We start from the raw sequence: 20290 nt of genomic DNA, 5'->3' as shown, positions 1-20290 counted from the left end.
GTGTGGATAGTTTATTTGGGGTTTGTATTATCTCCCTTCTGTGTTGGTAGTATATTTGGGGCTTGTTTTTTCCTCTTCCCTCTGTGTGTGTGTGTGTGTGTGTGTGTGTGTGTGTTCGCGTACGTTGTGTATATCGTATATTTGGTTGTTTTTTCTTCTTCCTCCCGAGTGTGGATAGCATATTTGGGGTTTGTATGCGTTAGCGACGTTGTGTGAATAGTATATTTGGGGTTTGTATGCGTTCGCGTACGTTTGTGTTGATAGTTTATTTGGGTTTGTGTTATCTCCCTTCTGTATTGATAGTATATTTGGGGTTTGTTTTTTCCTCTTCCCTCTGTGTGTGTGTGTGTGTGTGTGTGTATTGGTCTCTGTTTGTCCCTATAAAAACTCACTTTATCCCTATCAGATACACTCTACCTACCTACCTGCAGTAGCGTGTATTCAGGTCAGCCACTTGCAACACTGTTGACATTTATCCCCTAGTGTTCAGTACAGTGACGTCACTGACGCTGGAAATTTTGAGACTATAAATATCGACTTGGGGATTTCCACATTTTGTAGCTATACATATATACTAGAATTCATAAACAGGAACGTCACTCAAGCTGAGGCTATAAAAAGATAGTGGGATTTTCCAAAGGGAAATCCCACAAGTTGGAGCTATAAATAGATAGTGGGATTTCATAGGAATTTCAGCTGATTATAGATACATAGGTATTTATTCACGATCGTCACAGAAGTTGATATTGTAAGTAGTTACTAATTTTATCCATTTTAGTCTAAACCATTGTAACTTAATTTTCGGGGATATGTTTATTTTTCTTTAAATTCTGGGACAATTTCGTCATTTTAGCGTTACTTTTAGTCACATCCATTTTGTCGTTGAGCATTTCCTTGAGTATAGCTATTTATAGCATCATTACAATTATGCAAATTTTTGAACACCCCAGCAAGATTTCAGGTCTTGGTAATGCTTTATATATAAATCTCACGCTTGTACTAATGTATGTATGTTTCTGTCTCTGTTGTGTTAGACCCTCTACCATCATTGTCCCTAGACAATCCCACCATGTTCAATTCCCCTTGACGCTATACAGACCCACCATGTTCAATTTCCATATGTTCAATTCCCCTTGTCCCTAGACAGACCCAAACTCTATTCCCATGTTAATTTCCCCTTGTCGCTAGACAGACCCATACTATAGTTCCATGTTAAATTCCCCTTGTCGCTAGAGCGACCCACGATTTTTCTCCATGTTAATTTCCCTTGTCGCCAGATTGTCCCACAATTTTTCTCAATGTTAATTTTCCATTGTCGCTAGAGTTGCTCAAGGGGTCTTGTAATGCTAATTCCCATTGTCGCTAGGGTGCCCCCATTTACTACTAATACTACTGACCAGAAGGGTACTCATTTTAAGACATCTGTAGTCCACCTTATCAATCAACACTACTGACCAGAAGGGTACTCATCTGTAGTCCACCTTATCAATCAACACTACTGACCAGAAGGGTACTCATTTTAAGACATCGCTTCTGCAGGCCACCTTATCAATCAACACTACTGACCAGAAGGGTACTCATATGTAGTCCACTTTATCAATCAACACTACTGACCAGAAGAGTACTCATCTGTAGTCCACCTTATCAATCAACACTACTGACCAGAAGGGTACTCATCTGTAGTCCACTTTATCAATCAACACTACTGACCAGAAGAGTACTCATCTGTAGTCCACCTTATCAATCAACACTACTGACCAGAAGGGTACTTATCTGTAGTCCACCTTATCAATCAACATACTGACCAGAAGGGTACTCATTTTAAGACATCGCTTCTGCAGGCCACCTTATCAATCAACACTACTGACCAGAAGTGTACTCATTTTAAGACATCTTTAGTCGACCTTATCAATCAACACTACTGACCAGAAGGGTACTCATCTGTAGTCCACTTTATCAATCAACACTAATGACCAGAAGGGTACTCATCTGTAGTCCACCTTATCAATCAACACTACTGACCGGAAGGGTACTCATTTTAAGACATCTATAGTCCACCTTATCAATCAACACTACTGATCAGAAGGGTACTCATCTGTAGTCCACCTTATCAATCAACACTACTGACCAGAAGAGTACTCATTTTAAGACATCGCTTCTGCAGGCCACCTTATCAATCAACACTACTGACCAGAAGGGTACTCATTTTAAGACATCTGTAGTCCACCTTATCAATCAACACTACTGACCAGAAGGGTGCTCATCTGTAGTCCACCTTATCAATCAACACTACTGATCAGAAGAGCACTCATCTATAGTCCACCTTATCAATCAACACTACTGACCAGATGGGTACTCATTTTAAGACATCGCTTCTGCAGGCCACCTTATCAATCAACACTACTGACCAGAAGGGTACTCATTTTAAGACATCTGTAGTCCACCTTATCAATCAACACTACTGACCAGAAGGGTGCTCATCTGTAGTCCACCTTATCAATCAACACTACTGATCAGAAGAGCACTCATCTATAGTCCACCTTATCAATCAACACTACTGACCAGATGGGTACTCATTTTAAGACATCGCTTCTGCAGGCCACCTTATCAATCAACACTACTGACCAGAAGGGTACTCATTTTAAGACATCTGTAGTCCACCTTATCAATCAACACTACTGACCAGAAGGGTACTCATTAAGACATCGCTTCTGCAGGCTACCTTATCAATCAACACTATTGAACACGAAGTTGCAAAAGAAATTGGATGCCAATAAAATGAAACTCACTAGACACATACCTAGAATGTGACCACGCTTTTGTGAACAATTCAGGTTCAGTTTTAATTTACATGTTTTTTTTACATGTGTAATTTTCTCGCATACTTCATCTTTCCCGTCAAACACTAAATGTCTGATTTTTTAAATGCAATTGTTTGGACAGTACCAACTTTTATCAACGCATAATTTACGTTAGGCCTAAATATCGATGTCACAATTTACTGTAAATGTTTGAGCTGGAAAAAAAACAACCCTCCAATTTCGCTTACAAATGCATAAAATTTAACTCATATTCGTATTATTTTGTTATTGCACAATTATTCCGGTAATAACTTTTATTCAGTGTATTTAATTCCCGTAAAAATCTTTATTCCGGTAAGTCTAATAATCCTTTTTTTTTTATAACCCCCGATGTTAATCTTTCTCAATTTGTGTAACAATCTGACGAAACAAAAATAAACTTGAATACGTTTATTTAATTCAGTTAAAAATCAATCACTTGGAATTAATCCAGTGACATGATCAACACCGACATAACAAATGTTTTCACACCCATATAACGGAACAAGCATGTAAAACAAATTGTTAATATCGGAATTAAGAATCACGGGTTTTAATAATTCTTGTTGCGGCTAAATGTTGTGAAGCAGCTTTACATTTATGACTTTTCTAACTTTTTTGTCAGAAGAGTAGAGAGTGTATCACTTCATACGAAATACGAAAATCCGTAGACCTTTTATCATTATTTTTCCAAATTTAGATTATATTTTGAATGGCATTGCTCTTCGTCTTATATTCTGCGGATTCTCGACGGTTTTGTTTCAGTAAGCTCGATACATAACAACCTTTAGCATGCAAGCTTAATGTATCCTGTTTGCAGGATCTGTCACGCTTCATGTATCGTCAGTGTTCATCGAACTGGATTTAAACCGTATTGTGCGTGAGTTTTAATAAAATTCATCGTGGCAGACTCAGTTAATACAGGAGCTGAATGATTAACTTGTTTTATATTACGTACCATATAAACTATGGTAAACTATATATATGCTTTGCAGGCTTCAAGACAATGACTCTTAAGTAGTTTGTTTGTTTTACAAAGTTGATTCATTGCTTACATGATGACTTCTTTTATTGAATCCGATGACGATCCATCTTTTCATCGAAAAGAGAAAGGGGGACTTATTTTGATGAAGAAAGGCCCCTCTAATGAAAGTGATGGACATAGCTTCAAGAAACCATTGGCACCAAAACCTTCCTTGTTTGGACTGGATAAGCTAGCAGCAGCAAAACGCAAGTCCAGTTTAGAAACAGAAGCTGGAAGAAAGAAGTCAAAAATATCATCTTACAAGGATGACGGTGATGAGGAGTGTGAAAATGAGGATGATGATCACAAGAAAAGCAAAGATAAAAGTTACAAGGACAGGTTAAACAACATTTTACAACTTTTTAAAATAATAAAATTTCAGACACTTTTTCTACCTCCTATGTGCAATGTAGACGTAAGCTACAGTACTATTCCCAGCACCATTATTGGCATCCACACATATAAAAGCATGCACATATGTACACCCTAAACGAATGTTAACCATTCTTTTTTCCTAGGTCTTTGGTAATAATAATATTAGTGTCTGTACTGCGTGGACATGGTACTAACATGAGCCTATGTGTATTAATGGAGCAGACGCATGTGATTCACACTCGATGATTTTTCAGTCTACTATTCAAAATTTTGAATATCTTCCTTACATATACAGAAAGAAATTAAATAGTCCCCTTATTTAATACCAGAATTGAGGTTTCAAAACTGTAACTAGATCTTAGGCAGCAGTGTGGAACAGGTTTCATAGCACCTACCTCGAGGGGATGGGTTTAAATATGTACACATACATTAGTTGTACCTAATTGGTTATGTTTTTGAGTTTAGCTCTGGTTTTTTGCACAGTATAAAAATGCTGTGTATTACCAGGAATCATGAAAATTTGGGAGGGGATCCAGGATAATGAATACTATGCCCTCATCACAGATGTAGGTTACTGTGAGCTATATTTAATGTTCCACCAACTGGTTAAATTTTGCAGTTTATTTGTCAAATGCTATTTATGATAAAATCATCATACTATTTAACTGTGTATTCACTGCTCCAGTGGCCTAATGGTTCAAGCGTCCAGTCTCAGATGCAGGAGGTCACAGGTTTGAATCCTGACCAAGCCATACCTAAGACTTATAAAAATGGTACCAACAGCTGCCTCGCTTGGCACTCAGCATTAAGAGGTTAGTGTTAGGACTGGTTGGCCTGGTATCAGGATAATGTGACTGGGTGGGACATGATGCTACATGTCTGCTGCATGATGTCCCATTGCTAGACATCACTATAAACTGCCACACTGCAGCATAGCAATATGACTGAAAAATTATTAAAGCTGCATTAAAAAATCCAAATCCCAAACACGCAAACTATGTACATGTTTCTTAGTACCACACTATCATTAAAGAAGGTGACTGTGACCTTTAGTTCACATGTTGCTAGTTTATGTTAAGTTTTTGTGTTCAGCTCAGAACCAATTTTTTTAAACCCTCTGTGTGTTTGTATATATGTTTATTAAATAGCTGGCTTTCTATATAAAATACTGTACATTGTCTATCGTGATATGTTACCCATGCAAGTTAAGTATTTATTGTACATATGAATGAATATAGGAATGTTTACTATCAGTTAAATGCTTTTATTGATATTGTATTGGTTAATCAAGGCAGTTATTCATGCATGAAATCTCTATTGCTGGCTGTTATTCCAAGGTTTTTCAAAGTCTGTGACTTTAACCCATCAAAATCTGGCTTCTAGGGTGGGTGGGTGGACAATGATATGTGTACTTGCTTATAGAGATTTTAAGAATGATGATTTTAAAAGAAATGAATACAAAAGAACATGACTTCTTTTTTGTCAGCTTGTTACCTCTGCTTTGAGATGATTGAAAAAGTTCTAGATCATTTTATATGGTTTTTATACTCTGTTACAGTAGATGGGTGGATGGATAGGTAGCTGGTTTCAAAATGTTGGTACATATATAGTGCCAATTAAAAGTTCAGATTTGAGATTTTAAATGTAAAGTTAATTTTAAAAGAAATGAATACAAAAGAACATGACTTCTTTTTTGTCAGCTTGTTACCTCTGCTTTGAGATGATTGAAAAAGTTCTAGATCATTTTATATGGTTTTTATACTCTGTTACAGTAGATGGGTGGATGGATAGGTAGCTGGTTTCAAAATGTCGGTACATATATAGTGCCAATTAAAAGTTCAGATTTGAGATTTTAAATGTAAAGTTAATAGAAAAACAAACCTTTAGCTGAAGATCACTTTAGTCAGAATTTATTTTCTGAATGATAATGTTTGCACTTGCTATAAAAGTATAGTAATAATAAAGGTGATATGTGTATGATAATGGTTGTTTATACTCTGATACATTGGAATTGATGGATTATCTTAGTTTCTTAATATTATTGTGACTGGGCTAGAATTTAATTTTTCTTACATACATTTTTTATGTGTGGAGAAAAAAATCTACTTGCAAAAGACTATTTTTTAAACCTATTATTTTTTTTAGAATACATAATATCTTGTCTGTAATCCTGAAAGTTTAGAATAGTTTTCTTTTCAGTTTCACTTGTAAATTGTTTTAATGAACAAAATGCTGCATGTGCATCTGACTTGTTCCTTTTGTAGTTAAGTATGAATATTCATGTACAAGTTTGTATCTTCTGACTTTGAAGGATCATTAGAAATAAAAAATTCATAATGTATTACTCTACTTTCAGTTTTAGCATCATATTGGGAACAACCATTTAGCTTTTAAGGTGTGACCGGAATCAAATATGCCTCAAGTATCTGAGGTTTCCATTACACAAACATACAAGCTTTACAGTTCTTAAGAAGAGACATAGTAACAGATTTAACCCAGATTTCCATATTTGTTTAATGTAATAGCTTCAAGGTACTGAAGAAATACTGCCACACCTTGAAAACACAATGGTTGCACCCTTGTCCACTGTGCATTATCAGTAAGTAATGACCACACTGATCACATGTCCAGGGAATCAGTATCAGAGCAGATTTTTTAAAAGTTTTTGCTGAAATATATACTAAAAGGAGTTTTACGAGTTATTTGTCATACATCATTAAGGTCAGTGTGGTGGATGGATTTAGGTGAGCATTAAAATGAAATAATCAACCATGTATCCATTATGTTGGCTTGAAAGACACAAAAAGCAATGTCATTTCATCCTGTCTTCATTTCAACCATTCCCCACAGCTTTTTATTTCAATAAAACTCATTAATAATCAAAGTAAAATGTATAATTTAGGCAAAATGACTTCTGTCTCTAGCCAACCTTGGATAATTTTTCAAGATCTGTTGAGTCTGTTCGTTGTTTTTCATCATGAAGTCTCTGCAGTTATGGAAGTTATTTACAGTTATGGAGCACAGCTGATACAGTTAAGATTAACTCTTTTATGAAATTTGTGAGTTTGTCCATCAAGGATATCTCTGATATTCAGCCAGGCTTAGCAGTGCTATTAGAGCTATAAAGGACCAGTGTAATCTTTGAAGACTTTATAAATAGCACTAGTGGCAGTAGATAGGCTGGTTGGAGCTAAAGCAAATTTCTGCATACAGTGTGCTGAGATATGCCTAAATGAATGACTAATACTTTTAACTCTGTTATACTCTTTATCAATCTGGATACTAGATATGCATACATGCATACGATTAAGCTTTTGGAATAATCATTACGCTTTTTTCACTGAATTAAGCCATATGCTTAAATGTATTCAGCTTATGTGTTTTTGGTATATCCCCCCTCAAAAAAAATTAATTTGTTTTCTCATTTTTATTAACATCTCATTAATCCCACAGACCATGTTCTAGACAAGAAGGCTTCTACATAACTAGGACATAAGAGTACACTTGTCCATAGACTTGCATGCACTTTCCTAACATTATTATGTTATATTTATAGCAGCTGCCCTATTTCCAAGAAACATGCTGGTTTCTACTTTCAAACTTTTGATCTTGGTTTATATTGATAGCAGTTATATGGCTTAGTTAGGAGAGAATAGACTGGTTTTCTAATTTGTAATCTTTGCTCGCAGATTCTTTGTTCTAATTCATATCTGGCACAGAACCAGTCTGTAGTTATTGGCACTAAAAGTCAAGTCAGATTTATTCTAGTTGATGCATGTGTTAGAGCAAAAATGTTTTTCAAATAATTTCACAGATGGATTAGAAAAAGACGAAAAACCAATCAAAGATGAACACATGAATTACATAATACAGCATTCCATTCTAGGGCAGTTACGTGCCAATTGCAGGCTGTGTGGAAAGGATTTTAATATTGGTCATGGTGGTAAAACAAATTAACCTTGAATTAGCTTGTTTAACTAACTCCAGTACTAAGGTAACTTCTTTTTTTCAGCAGAATTCATTTGTGGACAGGTATTTTATAAATCCAGAGGGTTGTTTACCAAGTTCTTATTAGAACACGGACTACCCCTAACAGTAGAAGACTATGTTGGTCCTTTGTTCAAAACGCTGTTTTCTGATTACAAAATTGGACAAAAATATGCATGTGCAAGAACAAAATCATCTAATATTGTTAGGTGTTAAGCAGAAAATACTTCACTTAAAATTGCAGAAGCCATGAATATTGGGCTGTTTACTATTGCCACAGACAGGAGTAGTGATTATGATGAAAAAAAGTTGTACTAAGTTTGTGTAAGAGACTTTGACAACAAAAAGATCAAAGTCGTAGTGTTCTTCTTTCATTACCAGAATTAACAGTAGATTCCACTGGAGAAAACATTTTTGATTTGCTTGATAATGCTTTGAATAAACATAAGTTGGCAGAACTGTAAGGGGTTTTCGGCTGATAATGCATCAGTGATGACTGGAATTCATAAAGGATTTGCATTCTATATTTTGAAATATGTCTCTATCAGTGTACATATCAGGTTCACCCTGTCATTTCATGCACCTTGCTGCAGGAAAGGCTGCTGATAAATTAAAAGGAGAACTGAAGTATCAAGTTGGCATTCTACCTGACAGTGGACTTCGTGAGGACAGAGTTGATGTGCAATGGCACCTTATTTCCCAGCTAAAAGACCCAATAACTGGAAGATATAAAATTTCCCCTTCTTTGTCAGGTTATGAAAGGAATATTGGTTCTTTACCATTCTAATGCTGACTATTAGAGATTGTTCAGTATTGTTAACAAAAGTAAAACTGAATTTAGATCCAGACTCTGTAATCCGGCATTTGTTTCTTTTCTGGTGTGCAAAACATTCATAGTCTCAGCTGGTACAAAGTGTTCTGAAATGCAACATGAGAGTCTGTTGCTTTTTAAAGCTAAAAGTGCTACATATGAAAACTTGAAGCAGTAATTAATGTTATAAGACCAGAGGGGTAAATCAATCATTTTGTACATATGCTCCTTGAATTTTTATTATGTCATATGTAGATTACTCTTTTTCTGCTTGGATTACTCTTTTTGTCAACTTGGATTACATTTTGTCCTCGCCTGGGGTTGGCATGTATGGACATGGTATTGGCAACATAAACAGAAACTGAAACTTGAGTTAGTATTGTTTATTTTATTGTGCATTGATCATTATTTAATTGTTTAAGAAAATAAGCTGTATTTTAGAATATTAAGGATTTTTTTTAAATTTGGGAATGTAAGTAAAGAAAGGAGATGTACTTAAACTGTACAGTGGTAGAATTCAGGTTGTTATGGAGAAGTTGGCATACAATATGCCAGGACTGATATTAATGTGATCCCTAATTATTGTTTTGTTCATATTTGGCCTAGAAGTAGTAAAAATCAATGCTACAATTACTGCAAAATTCTGTTTCCTAATAAACCATCTTGATTAATAAAAAAACCCAAATAATAGTTGATCATTGACGATTCAAAAAAGTCCTCAGCAAATCCTTTTGTTTATCAAAGTAAATCAGAAGCTTACATCATCGCCATATGTCATTGTATACAGGTGGTATGAAAGATGGAGGCAAGGTTGAAGCTTTTGTAGCAACAAGCCTCCATTTTTACCTTTACAGCCATATTAAAATATTTGAACTACATTGAAAAAAACTTCTCCAAACCAACTGGGTCCTCAGTACCTACTAACTATGATGAAATCACATCAAGCAGATCCAAAAGTCAGCCATTGTATGGTGAAATCAGAGCAAGCGGATCCAAAAGTCAGCCTTTATGTGGTGAAATCATATCAAATGGATCCAAAAGTCAGCCTTTATATGGTGAAATCACAGCAAGCGGATCCGTAAGTCAACCTTTGTATGGTGAAATCATAGCAAGCGGATCCAAAAGTCAGCCTTTATATGGTGCAATCACAGCAAGTAGATCCAAAAGTCAGCCTTTATATGGTGAAATCATATCAAGCGGATCCAAAAGTCAGCCTTTATATGGTGGAATCACAGCAAGTGGATCCAAAAGTCAGCCTTTATATGGTGAAATCACAGCATGCCTTTATATGATCTTCATCAAGTAATACTTATGAAATTCTTAAACCACAAAAAGAGTTATTTTAAAAATGTTTTGCATATTCAGGCTCATTGATTTGGAATGAATTACCTGGTGGTGTGAAGAAGCACCCAGTTAAATGTTATTTATCAAAAATTAAGGAAATGGATACATAATAAATCCTCCAATTTCTTCCCATTTCTTTTCTCTAGACACTGTGATAATTCACTTTTTTCTTTTCCTTCTTCAATTTATCTTTTTATGAAATTGTAAATAACCATTCTGTAATGCATCTTTCTACATTTACTTAAAAATATATGTATTGAGTAGAGGTCCTAATGAGAGATTAGTTTTGTAAACTAATCGGATTGCCCTCTAAAATACATACATACATACAGATAGACAGACAGAGGTATTTGTTATAACACTTGGGGTCATGAATGGACATGGATTTTTAATGTCCCTAACCAAATATTGGTCTTCAACTGAATCTCTGAATGTGACTCAGTCTTTTTTTTTATAATGCTAGCTTTAGCAAGTAGATTGTCATGCATATATATAACAATCTTAAAACCATTTGCAGTTGTGAATTCTACAACATCTTCGGGGGAAAAAATGATCTTAATATTAATTCTCTGGTCTTCACTTTTGGCCATTGACAATGTGCTTCTTTTTTTTTATTATAGACATTACAGACAAGCAAGAGTGGAAACACCATCTCACCCTGGGGGAGTTAGTTTGGAAGCAAGGGAAAAATTTCACAGTCGACAGGAAAGAGAGAAGGAGAAAGGAGTATATGCATCATCAAAAAACAAGCATAGAGACAGAGATGACAAAGAACATCACAGATCAAAAAACAAAAAAAGAGGTTGTTGTTATGTCTAATTTTTGTATACTGTAAACATATTTACTTTATATTCAAGTGGTATTAATTTATTAAATGTTTATGGACAGAATATTTAGAAATTATATGGTTGTGAAATCATAAATAACACAAGTTTTAAATTCAAGTTGTTGCACATTAATGAAATTTAAAAACCACATAACAGTTTGACAGGAGGCAACTGAAGTTTCATGGTCACAAATGGAAATACTTCATTTCTTTTACCAAGTTATTAAATGTGTGTGTGTGTTATGAGTCTATGCTCTTAAAATAAGTAACCGAAAAGAGTGAAAGGCAACAAGGTTTGTAAAATTCAACAAATAATTTATTTTCCTAGAACACAAAGTGAAAATGAGAAAAAAGAACTTACAGTATTGTGAATTCCAAAATAATCAGAGAATTACAACCATAGGTCCTAATAATATAAAGTTCTAAATAAAATTCAGTAGAAGTCCAGAATAAATCCAAAAACTGATGGCGATGAAGTGTCTGGTAGCTTATATAGTGTTGATGTGTCAGCAGTATTTCCTTTAATCACAGTGATATAAATCCAGGTTTGAATTCACTATAAATTTCAGTGAATGCCTCTATCCAAGAATTATATCAGATTACGTTTGTATTTTCAGAGAAAATAATAACTTGAATTCAACAATTTGAAGAAATAAGATTTCCAGCCCAAAAATGAAATACTGGACACAACATATAATACAATTTGAAGTGGTAGATCTTAAAGCACAACTGAAAAAAATCCTCTCAGTTATAAGATTATACAGTTTTCTACTTGACCTCAGGTCACAATTAGCATTTTCTAAAACAAAACCCTAAAACCCTATTACATAATGGAAAATACCTTTCCAGAATGATCCTGATGTTTACAAAATAAAAACCATAACCTGGATTATGTAAAATACACCAAGGAAATTCCAAAACCTAGACCTAGACCCAGATAAACATATTTACTTATGTTAATAATAATTCTGATTTTAAACCCATACACATAGAGAATAATTTAGCTGTATATTAGTTGTTTACACAGAATAAAATTTTTAAAAAGTGAATTTGGTTCAAGCAGAAATTAACACAATTTTGGACACGATCAAATCCAACATACAATGTTACATTACAATAGCATGTAATGAAATAAAGAAAACAATAAGAAACTAACAAACAGTATAAACTAAATATATATTACACACAAAGACACAAACACACACACACACACACACACAAAATTGAAAATCCTTGGGACCCCCACAAAATTTTTTGAGAAATTCTTGGTTTATTGAGGTTTCACAGATGTGAAAAGTATGTTTTATTTCAAGGACTAATGAAGAAGGAGAGAGAGAGAAAGAGATTGTATGTTATAGGGCCAGAGATTGGAATGTTTTGTCATAGCTTGGCTGTTTACATTTTATATTTATCTATATTTCTCTTAACTGGAGATGGGCATAATGCGTCCATGTCTTATGTACCCTTCATTCTGAATGGACTAACCCATAATACTGTGTAATGACACCTGTTAAACAATGGAGTTACTTATCTCACAAAAATATGAGAAAAGAAATAATAGATTCATGATAACATTCCTGTTCAAAATATTAACTGAAACAGAATTAATAGGAAAGTGGCATGTGTGATTCATTTGTTTGCTGCCAAAGGGAAGTAATTAGGAAATTGTCTATTGAAGGTGAAATTTTTTAAAGACAGAACCTACATACACCAACTTTTCATTTCATAACAAAGCATTACATATTGTAGAGTTGGCATGCAAGATTACACTGGGTTTGTCACCTTGTAATCAGTTCCTAATAGTGGGAATTTTTTACACCCAAGTGAATGGTTCTAATTATTGAAAGTAATAAGTGTTCCAAAAAAGAGATTTAAACTAGATTTATTTTTGTAGTATTTATGTTGGGATAACAAACTGGATACAGTTTGATGTATTTCTGTCTTGAAAATACGTGAATTAGCAGAAATGTTGTGCAGCAAACTTGGTTTTTATTTTCTCTCATCATAAATAGTTGCCAAATGTATGCTTTTAGCCAGAGTTTTGTTGTTGTTGGCAAATTGCAGAAATGGCAATTAATGTACTCGACTCCTTTATTTGAAAGTTTGTCAGTTTTGTCCAGATGCTGATCCAGTATTGAAATGCATTTTAAATGACTGCTTTTCATATTTCTGTCAAAAGAAGTTGATCAATGAAACAAAAGCATCCTCACATAATGCAATTTTAAGTTTCCAAAATTGTGCTGATCAGTATGTTTCCCATTTCTAACAAAAACTGAAAAGTCTTTAAATGCCAGAAGGCATCATATTAACTTTGTTTTCCTGACCCAGTGCTTTTGCATTTAACTTTGATCACCATGTGAGCAATCTCAGGCAGTCACACTTAGGCCTCTTGTTTGTCCTTTGTTACAGTGTAGCTAGAAATCTATTACCTGACATGGGGCCAGTTGTTAGTGTCCGTTGTTACAGTGTAGTTAGAAAGCTATTGCCTGACATGGGGTCAGTTGTTAGTGTCCTTTGTTACTGTGTAGCTAGAAAGCTATTGCCTGACATGGGGCCAGTTGTTATTGTCCTTTGTTACAGTGTAGTTAGAAAGCTATTGCTTGAGATGGGGCCAGTTACTTGCAATCAGTTAAATTACAATCATATTTTAAAAAATTGTGTTATAATTACCAATGCTCACTAATGGTTAGAGTGGTATTTTATGGCACAGCATTAAAAAGTAAGTTATGTAGAACTGAGGCAGTTTGAGTTAAGTCCCTTGCCCAAGGATGCACAATGGTAGCTGACCCTGTGGTAGGATTTGAACCCTCACCCTTTCTTACATCCTGTATGCTGACCACTTAGCTTTCACGTCTCCTGCCTCCACTAGTTGCCTCTTGTGATTTGTTTGTACATGAGATCTATTCTACATCCTCATCCTGGAGTGTTTTTAGTTAGAGTATGTGATTATTTAATTAATACAATTATTATCAGACTTTTTATTATATGTCCTCAGAACAAATATTGAAAATATTATTCAATCTGTTCTTTAATCGTTTAAAAATTATATCTCTTTCTTTGTAAAATTGTGTTTTATATATAAGAAAAAAACATTCATCAAGGCAGTTGTAATTCCACATATCTTCATGTTATTTTAGTATATACCATACTCATTTTCTCTTACTTTCATCTGTTCATGTATATGAAGTTTAAATATTTGGTTAAAGTTGCATGTATAATATGTTCATGAAAAATATGATCTTGTAGTAATCAGAAGGCAATCCTGATTGCAGGATATTTCCGACTTGCCTTTATTTGCGTCAGAACTGTTTGATTAACAATTGCTGCTGATTGCATAAAAGTCACTAATTGACTACAGATTAGTGTTGAAAGAAATTTGCTATCAGAGATAGGCTCTAGCAAGTGACTTTTAAAAAATTGACTTGCCCAGAAACAAATCCCATTTGCCCCCAAAATGCCCTATTTTGTGTAGTATTAATTATTTCCTCCAGGTCCTAATGTGAATTGGCATCCAATTGCTCCATTAATGTCCTATAGACTAATTCGATCAGCAGAGTTAATGTTCATAAGCACTTAAAGTGTATTATACTTTAAACAGTTTCTTTTTATTCTTTGGTTCTTAAACCTTGTTCACATTCTGCAGTAGAGGGATTTACAGCTAAATAATTTCACAATTTCTGCATGTATAATAATTGTGGCACACTCTTCTGTTCTTGGGGTCTTATTGTACAGCTTCAGTTTTTCAATGTACTCTCTGTGTATTTCATGCTGATCTATGGGGAAGAGTATTCACAGGACCTGGGGTGTTTAATTTTCTGTATGCTGTGCAAAAATCTCCACTTCTTGCTCGACTGAAGTCAGAGATCCATGGGTATTATTTTTATTTCAGTAAAAACAGTAACATCAAGTTTTGTAATTAGTTTATGGCAAGATACAATCAGTGGATGCTTCACAGTTTCAGAGACCACCGACCCTATTTATCAACAGAATCATTGGCAAACAGCTCTTTGAACTGCTTTAATTTGTTGTGTATATGATACACCAATGTGTAACACACACCCTGATTTTGGACTCAGACTCAGAATGAGTTCAGAAGATGTTCTGCCATATAATGTGCATATGATGTAATACATTTTAAAATCTTGATAAATTTGCTCCATTTTCATATTGTAACAACAGTTGGCAAAGTGACTACCAGTATTTTTTAGCATATCCAAGCTTTATCAGGCACCGGCTACCTTGAAACACCATGCTGAGTCAATGAAGTGCTGTCCACCTTTAAAAATCTGTGCTCTCAATTAAATATTGCTCACTCTACAGAAAGAAAGATCCAAAGAAAGTTAATAAATTGCAAATTTACCTAGACAGATTCTATGTAACTGTATCACATAAAAGCTTTCCTGGCACTGATTACAATGAAAAGACCAAACTGTCAATGACATTTAATCACTGTATAGTCGCAAAGATATACCAAATACAGTCATTTAAGACAGTGATGTTCAAACTTTTTGACACCATGGGCCACTGAAAAATGTTTTTCCTCGAGCCAAGGGCCACAGCAGAAAACTGAAAAGCAGCGACTATATAGCTGCTCAAGCTCTGGCGGACCATTTAAAATTGGCCCACTGGCCGCAGGTTGGACAGCACTGATTTAAGATGAGAAATAAAAATAAGAACCAAGTATGTTTTCCATTGCAGAAGAAAAATGTTTTCAGATCTTCTTCATTAATTGATTATTTTTGTTTCACAATATGTAAAAGACTAACTCTAGTCACCAAAAGTATGTTTCTTAAATGTGCCTCTGACAAGAACATTAACACTGCTTGAATTCACAATATTATATTTCAAATCAACCAAAAATAAATGCAGAAAGCTGTATTTAATACACAGTTTGTTTCGCTGCAATGTGGTACTTTGCACAGCTTTAGAACAAGAAGTTACCAATCATTATTATGTATTTCCATGTCCAGGGAAGACTCGGCCTTGTATACATCTCTTGAAGAAGTCTTCCATTATCTGCATTTAGAATTCTGTCTGCCATCACTGACTGTATCAGTGGCATCATACATAATTCACGCATTCGTGAATCTCTTAACCAAATAAGACCATTCTTCTTTCCTTTCTCTTTACAATTATGACTTTGAAATTTGGTTTGTATTTTTGACCAAAATTTAATGTAGCAAGTTATATGATACTAATTTTTGAAACAATTTAACTTACTAATTTTGGTTATATTATAATAATTTTCCTATCATTTTTCTTTATCAGATAATAGAAGAGAGGATGACTACAGTCACAGGAGAAGAGGTTCAGAGAGAAGTAGCAGAAGTGAAAGGGAATGGGAAGAAACACCAAATCATCGCAGCAGTGAGCCTAGAACACCAGATATTAGAGTAAAAGGTTGATGTAATAAACACTTTGTACTTTGCATGGGGATATTTTTAGTATAATCTATGCAAGCATGGTGAGATAGAGCTATCAGTCTATGCAAGCATGGTGAGATAGAGCTATCAGCCTATGCAAGCATGGTGAGATAGAGCTATCAGTTTATGCAAGCATGGTGAGATAGAGCTATCAGTTTATGCAAGCATGGTGAAATAGAGCTATCAGTCTATGCAAGCATGGTGAGATAGAGCTCTCAGTCTATGCAAGCATGGTGAGATAGAGCTATCACTTATATGCTAGTGGCAATATCAGCTTTAATAATAATAACAATACCAATACTTTATTCACAGAGGGTACAGCTCATTTAGATAATCACCATCTAATCTCTTATGTGTCCTTCATGATGCATATATCAGCTAGGTGTAATAAGGATTACAGGGGCCTTCCTTCATGATGCTTAGATCAACTAGGTGTAATAAGAATTACAGGGGCCTTCCTTCATGATGCATAGATCAACTAGGTGTAATAAGGATTACAGGGGCCTTCCTTCATGATGCTTAGATCAACTAGGTGTAATAAGGATTGCAGGGGCCTTCCTTCATGATGCATATATCAACTAGGTGTAATAAGGATTACAGGGGCCTTCTTTCATGATGCTTAGATCAACTAGGTGTAATAAGGATTACAGGGGCCTTCCTTCATGATGCTTAGATCAACTAGGTGTAATAAGGATTACAGGGGCCTTCCTTCATGATGCATAGATCAGCTAGGTGTAATAAGGATTACATGGGCCTTCCTTCATGATGCATAGATCAGCTAGGTGTAATACGGATTACAGGGGCCTTTCTTCATGATGCATAGATCAACTAGGTGTAATAAAGACTACAGGGGCCTTCCTTCATGATGCATAGATCAACTAGGTGTAATAAGGATTACAGGGGCCTTGAGTTATCTAAAGCACTCACCATTACAGATCACTGCCATCCCAATTCTGTCTTCATGGGTTCGAGTCTCAGGCTCAGCCAATGTGTGTACATGAGGAAGCTTGTCAGTAGCTTCCTGTGGATCAGTGGTTCTTTCCGGGGTTTTCCCAGGTTCTTATTCCGCCATTTATACTGGCCGTCATTTATAGCCTATCTTGTGCTGAAAATGGCACTAAACCTCAACAACAAATTGAGGAATACAGAGAACAGTGACATACAATGATAAGGGTGCAATGTCATGCAAATATTTTTAAAGGCACTTATAGTAGGTCCGATAATACAAAACATCAAAAACATGATGCTTGTTTTTTTTTTTTTGTGTGCATCCTTTTGCTTTCCGTATGAAAATCTATCACTGTTAACTATGCTTTCCTTTTGAGGTTCGTGATATAATATCCTTTCTTGTATGGTTTTCATATACTTACCATAACATGGAGTGTATTAAGTTGAATCAACATGGAGGAGGTAGAATCACCGACCCAATCAGCTAAAAATCAAGAAATCAGGTGGAATTGGTGACCCAGGGAATTCAAAGGCTTTGTTTTCAGAAAGTCAATTTCAAGCAACATTCTCATCTTGCTTGTACAAAACTCACTCTGGCGCCTTAGTAGTGATCTCCCGGCCCATGACAAAATTCTAGCAGCTATTTATATGTCTGGTCCACTGTTTATTCTTTAAATATGTTACCCAATCATAATGCCATAGAACTACTCACAAATCCAGCCATCCCAGATACTACTTTTAGCTTAAGGGAGCTAAAAGTTGTCTACTGACCTATGTGGCAGTTGGGGAATGTGATCTCCCCTTAAGTATTCAGCTTGGTGCCAAGAACCACGCTCTTATCATGAGAGACCTTGCAAAAGCCAGAATCTACATGTAAGATATACCATTACAAGTTTTTCACTTCAATCTATGGAAAGTATACTCCATCAATATTTCCAACTTTTTCTCTTCCTGTCCCGACAAAGTTCAGCCTTTACAATTTGCTAACACTTTGTCGTTGTCAGACATTTAAGTACTTTCACAAGGAGCCTAAGCGACTTCACATTAAATTTGGACTTTAATTGCTTTATGTACTTGCAAGTCTCCAGAGATTATAAAACTACCATCATATGTGTAATTCCATTACGAATGGGTACATATTGGTCAGTTTCTATTCCATGGCATATATAGTGTCTGGATGCCAACTTCAGTCTTTTTACTTGTACAGCTGGTCTTTGGGCCTTTTTCCCTATAGGTAATTGCCTCATTTTGGATATTGTCACACCTACTTTGTAAGTATTCTTGAAGAAACATATTTTACTTGGGTTTATAAAGTGGACAAAATGTGTTCTGTGCCACATCAAAGCTAGTCTGTAACATAGTCACTACTTCTTCAGTGTTAGATTTGGCAATTTTATGACTTGCGGTGAAATTTGGCAATAGCCATACTTGGGAGATGATGGCCAGGATTGCTAGAGTCATTGCCAATACATTGACTGCTACGACCAACTTAGACCTGATATAATATGATGCATTCTGTGGTCCAGGTCACGCAAACCTTATCATACTCTTGCTCTATGGATGACCCTGTTTTGGTCATCATTGTTTTTTGAGAAGGAATTGAAGAAGTTCAGAGGCAGGCAGCTCAGGAACTGCCCCTCGAACTTGCTGCTCAACCCAAACAGGCATTTCAAAACAATCAGCTCCAATCAGTGAGGAGGGACAATAAGCAGACTAAGCTAAAGACAAGGGATCTTTTCAGTCAGATGTGCAGTATAGATCCCAGCCAAATGCTACGAAACAACAGTCTTACTGAGCCATGAGGCAATCATACAGATGTGGCAAGAAAACAAGTTTCTCCACCTTTATGCCTCCTAACTCCAGACATTGAACTACCCTCCCACAGCCTGCAGACAGCCTACCTATGAGAGATAAACTTCTGACATTGAACTACCCTCCCACAGCCTGCAGACAGCCTACCTGTGGGAGACAAACTCCAGACATTGAACTACCCTCCCACAGCATGCAGACAGCCTGCCTGTCGGAGACAAACTTCAGACATTGAACTATCCTCCCACAGCCTGCAGACAGCCTACCTGTGGGAGACAAACCCCTGCAGTTTCATTCTCACTAGATCTCCCTATTCCTTCAGAAAGATTGGGTGAGCCAGGTCATTTCTGATTTTCTTCAGGTTCCATTTATCCAACCCCTCCCATTTCCTCCTATACCCTTTGCATTGATGTACCATCATTTGGGAGAAGGATGGCTTTCTGCAACAGGAGATATGATCACTTGTCAAAAAACAGGTGGTCGAGATTGTGAAAAGACCACAATCTCCAGGGTTTAATTCAAGGCTGTTTCATATTTGGAAGGCAAACGGCAAGTTAAAGCCAATCGTTGACCTGTGCTGACTCAACCAATTTGTTGCACTACTGAAATTCAAGATGGAGATGGCGAGATCAATCTGATCAGATGGTAGGAGTATGCCATTAGTCTCAATCTGACTGATGCATATCCCACATCACAGAAATTTCTCCATTTTTCTTTCTGTGGTATGGTTTATCAGTTCAAAGTCATACCCTTTGGTCTTAACATCAGCCCTTGAGTTTTTACCAAGGTTGTGGATTGCATCATCACCCTTCCGCTACAATGATGGCAGCATACCTAGACCTGGATGGCATCCTCCAGAAACATACACAGCATACATAGACCTGGATGACATCCTCCAGAAAC

The 20290-nt window shown here is 35.7% G+C and overlaps 1 protein-coding gene across 1 annotated transcript in view; it reads left to right on the top strand.

The window, feature by feature from the left end:
- The first annotated feature begins 3451 nt into the window (after positions 1 to 3451).
- Positions 3452 to 20290, top strand: part of LOC149779947 (pre-mRNA-splicing factor ATP-dependent RNA helicase PRP16-like) — a 180314-nt gene continuing 163475 nt past the window's right edge. Inside the window, exons 1-3 of the mRNA XM_089936642.1 lie at positions 3452 to 4203; positions 11002 to 11183; positions 16476 to 16607. Coding sequence (XP_089792768.1) covers positions 3896 to 4203; positions 11002 to 11183; positions 16476 to 16607 — 622 coding nt within the window. The 5' untranslated portion in view covers positions 3452 to 3895. The remainder of the gene's footprint in view (positions 4204 to 11001; positions 11184 to 16475; positions 16608 to 20290) is intronic.

Source organism: Sinohyriopsis cumingii, chromosome 16, assembly GCF_028554795.1.
Source record: "Sinohyriopsis cumingii isolate HCF-2022 chromosome 16, ASM2855479v2, whole genome shotgun sequence".
NCBI classification, from domain to species: Eukaryota; Metazoa; Mollusca; class Bivalvia; order Unionida; family Unionidae; genus Sinohyriopsis; species Sinohyriopsis cumingii.
The sequence above is the reverse complement of the archived record's forward strand: the minus strand, read 5'-3'. Positions and strand labels throughout refer to the sequence as shown.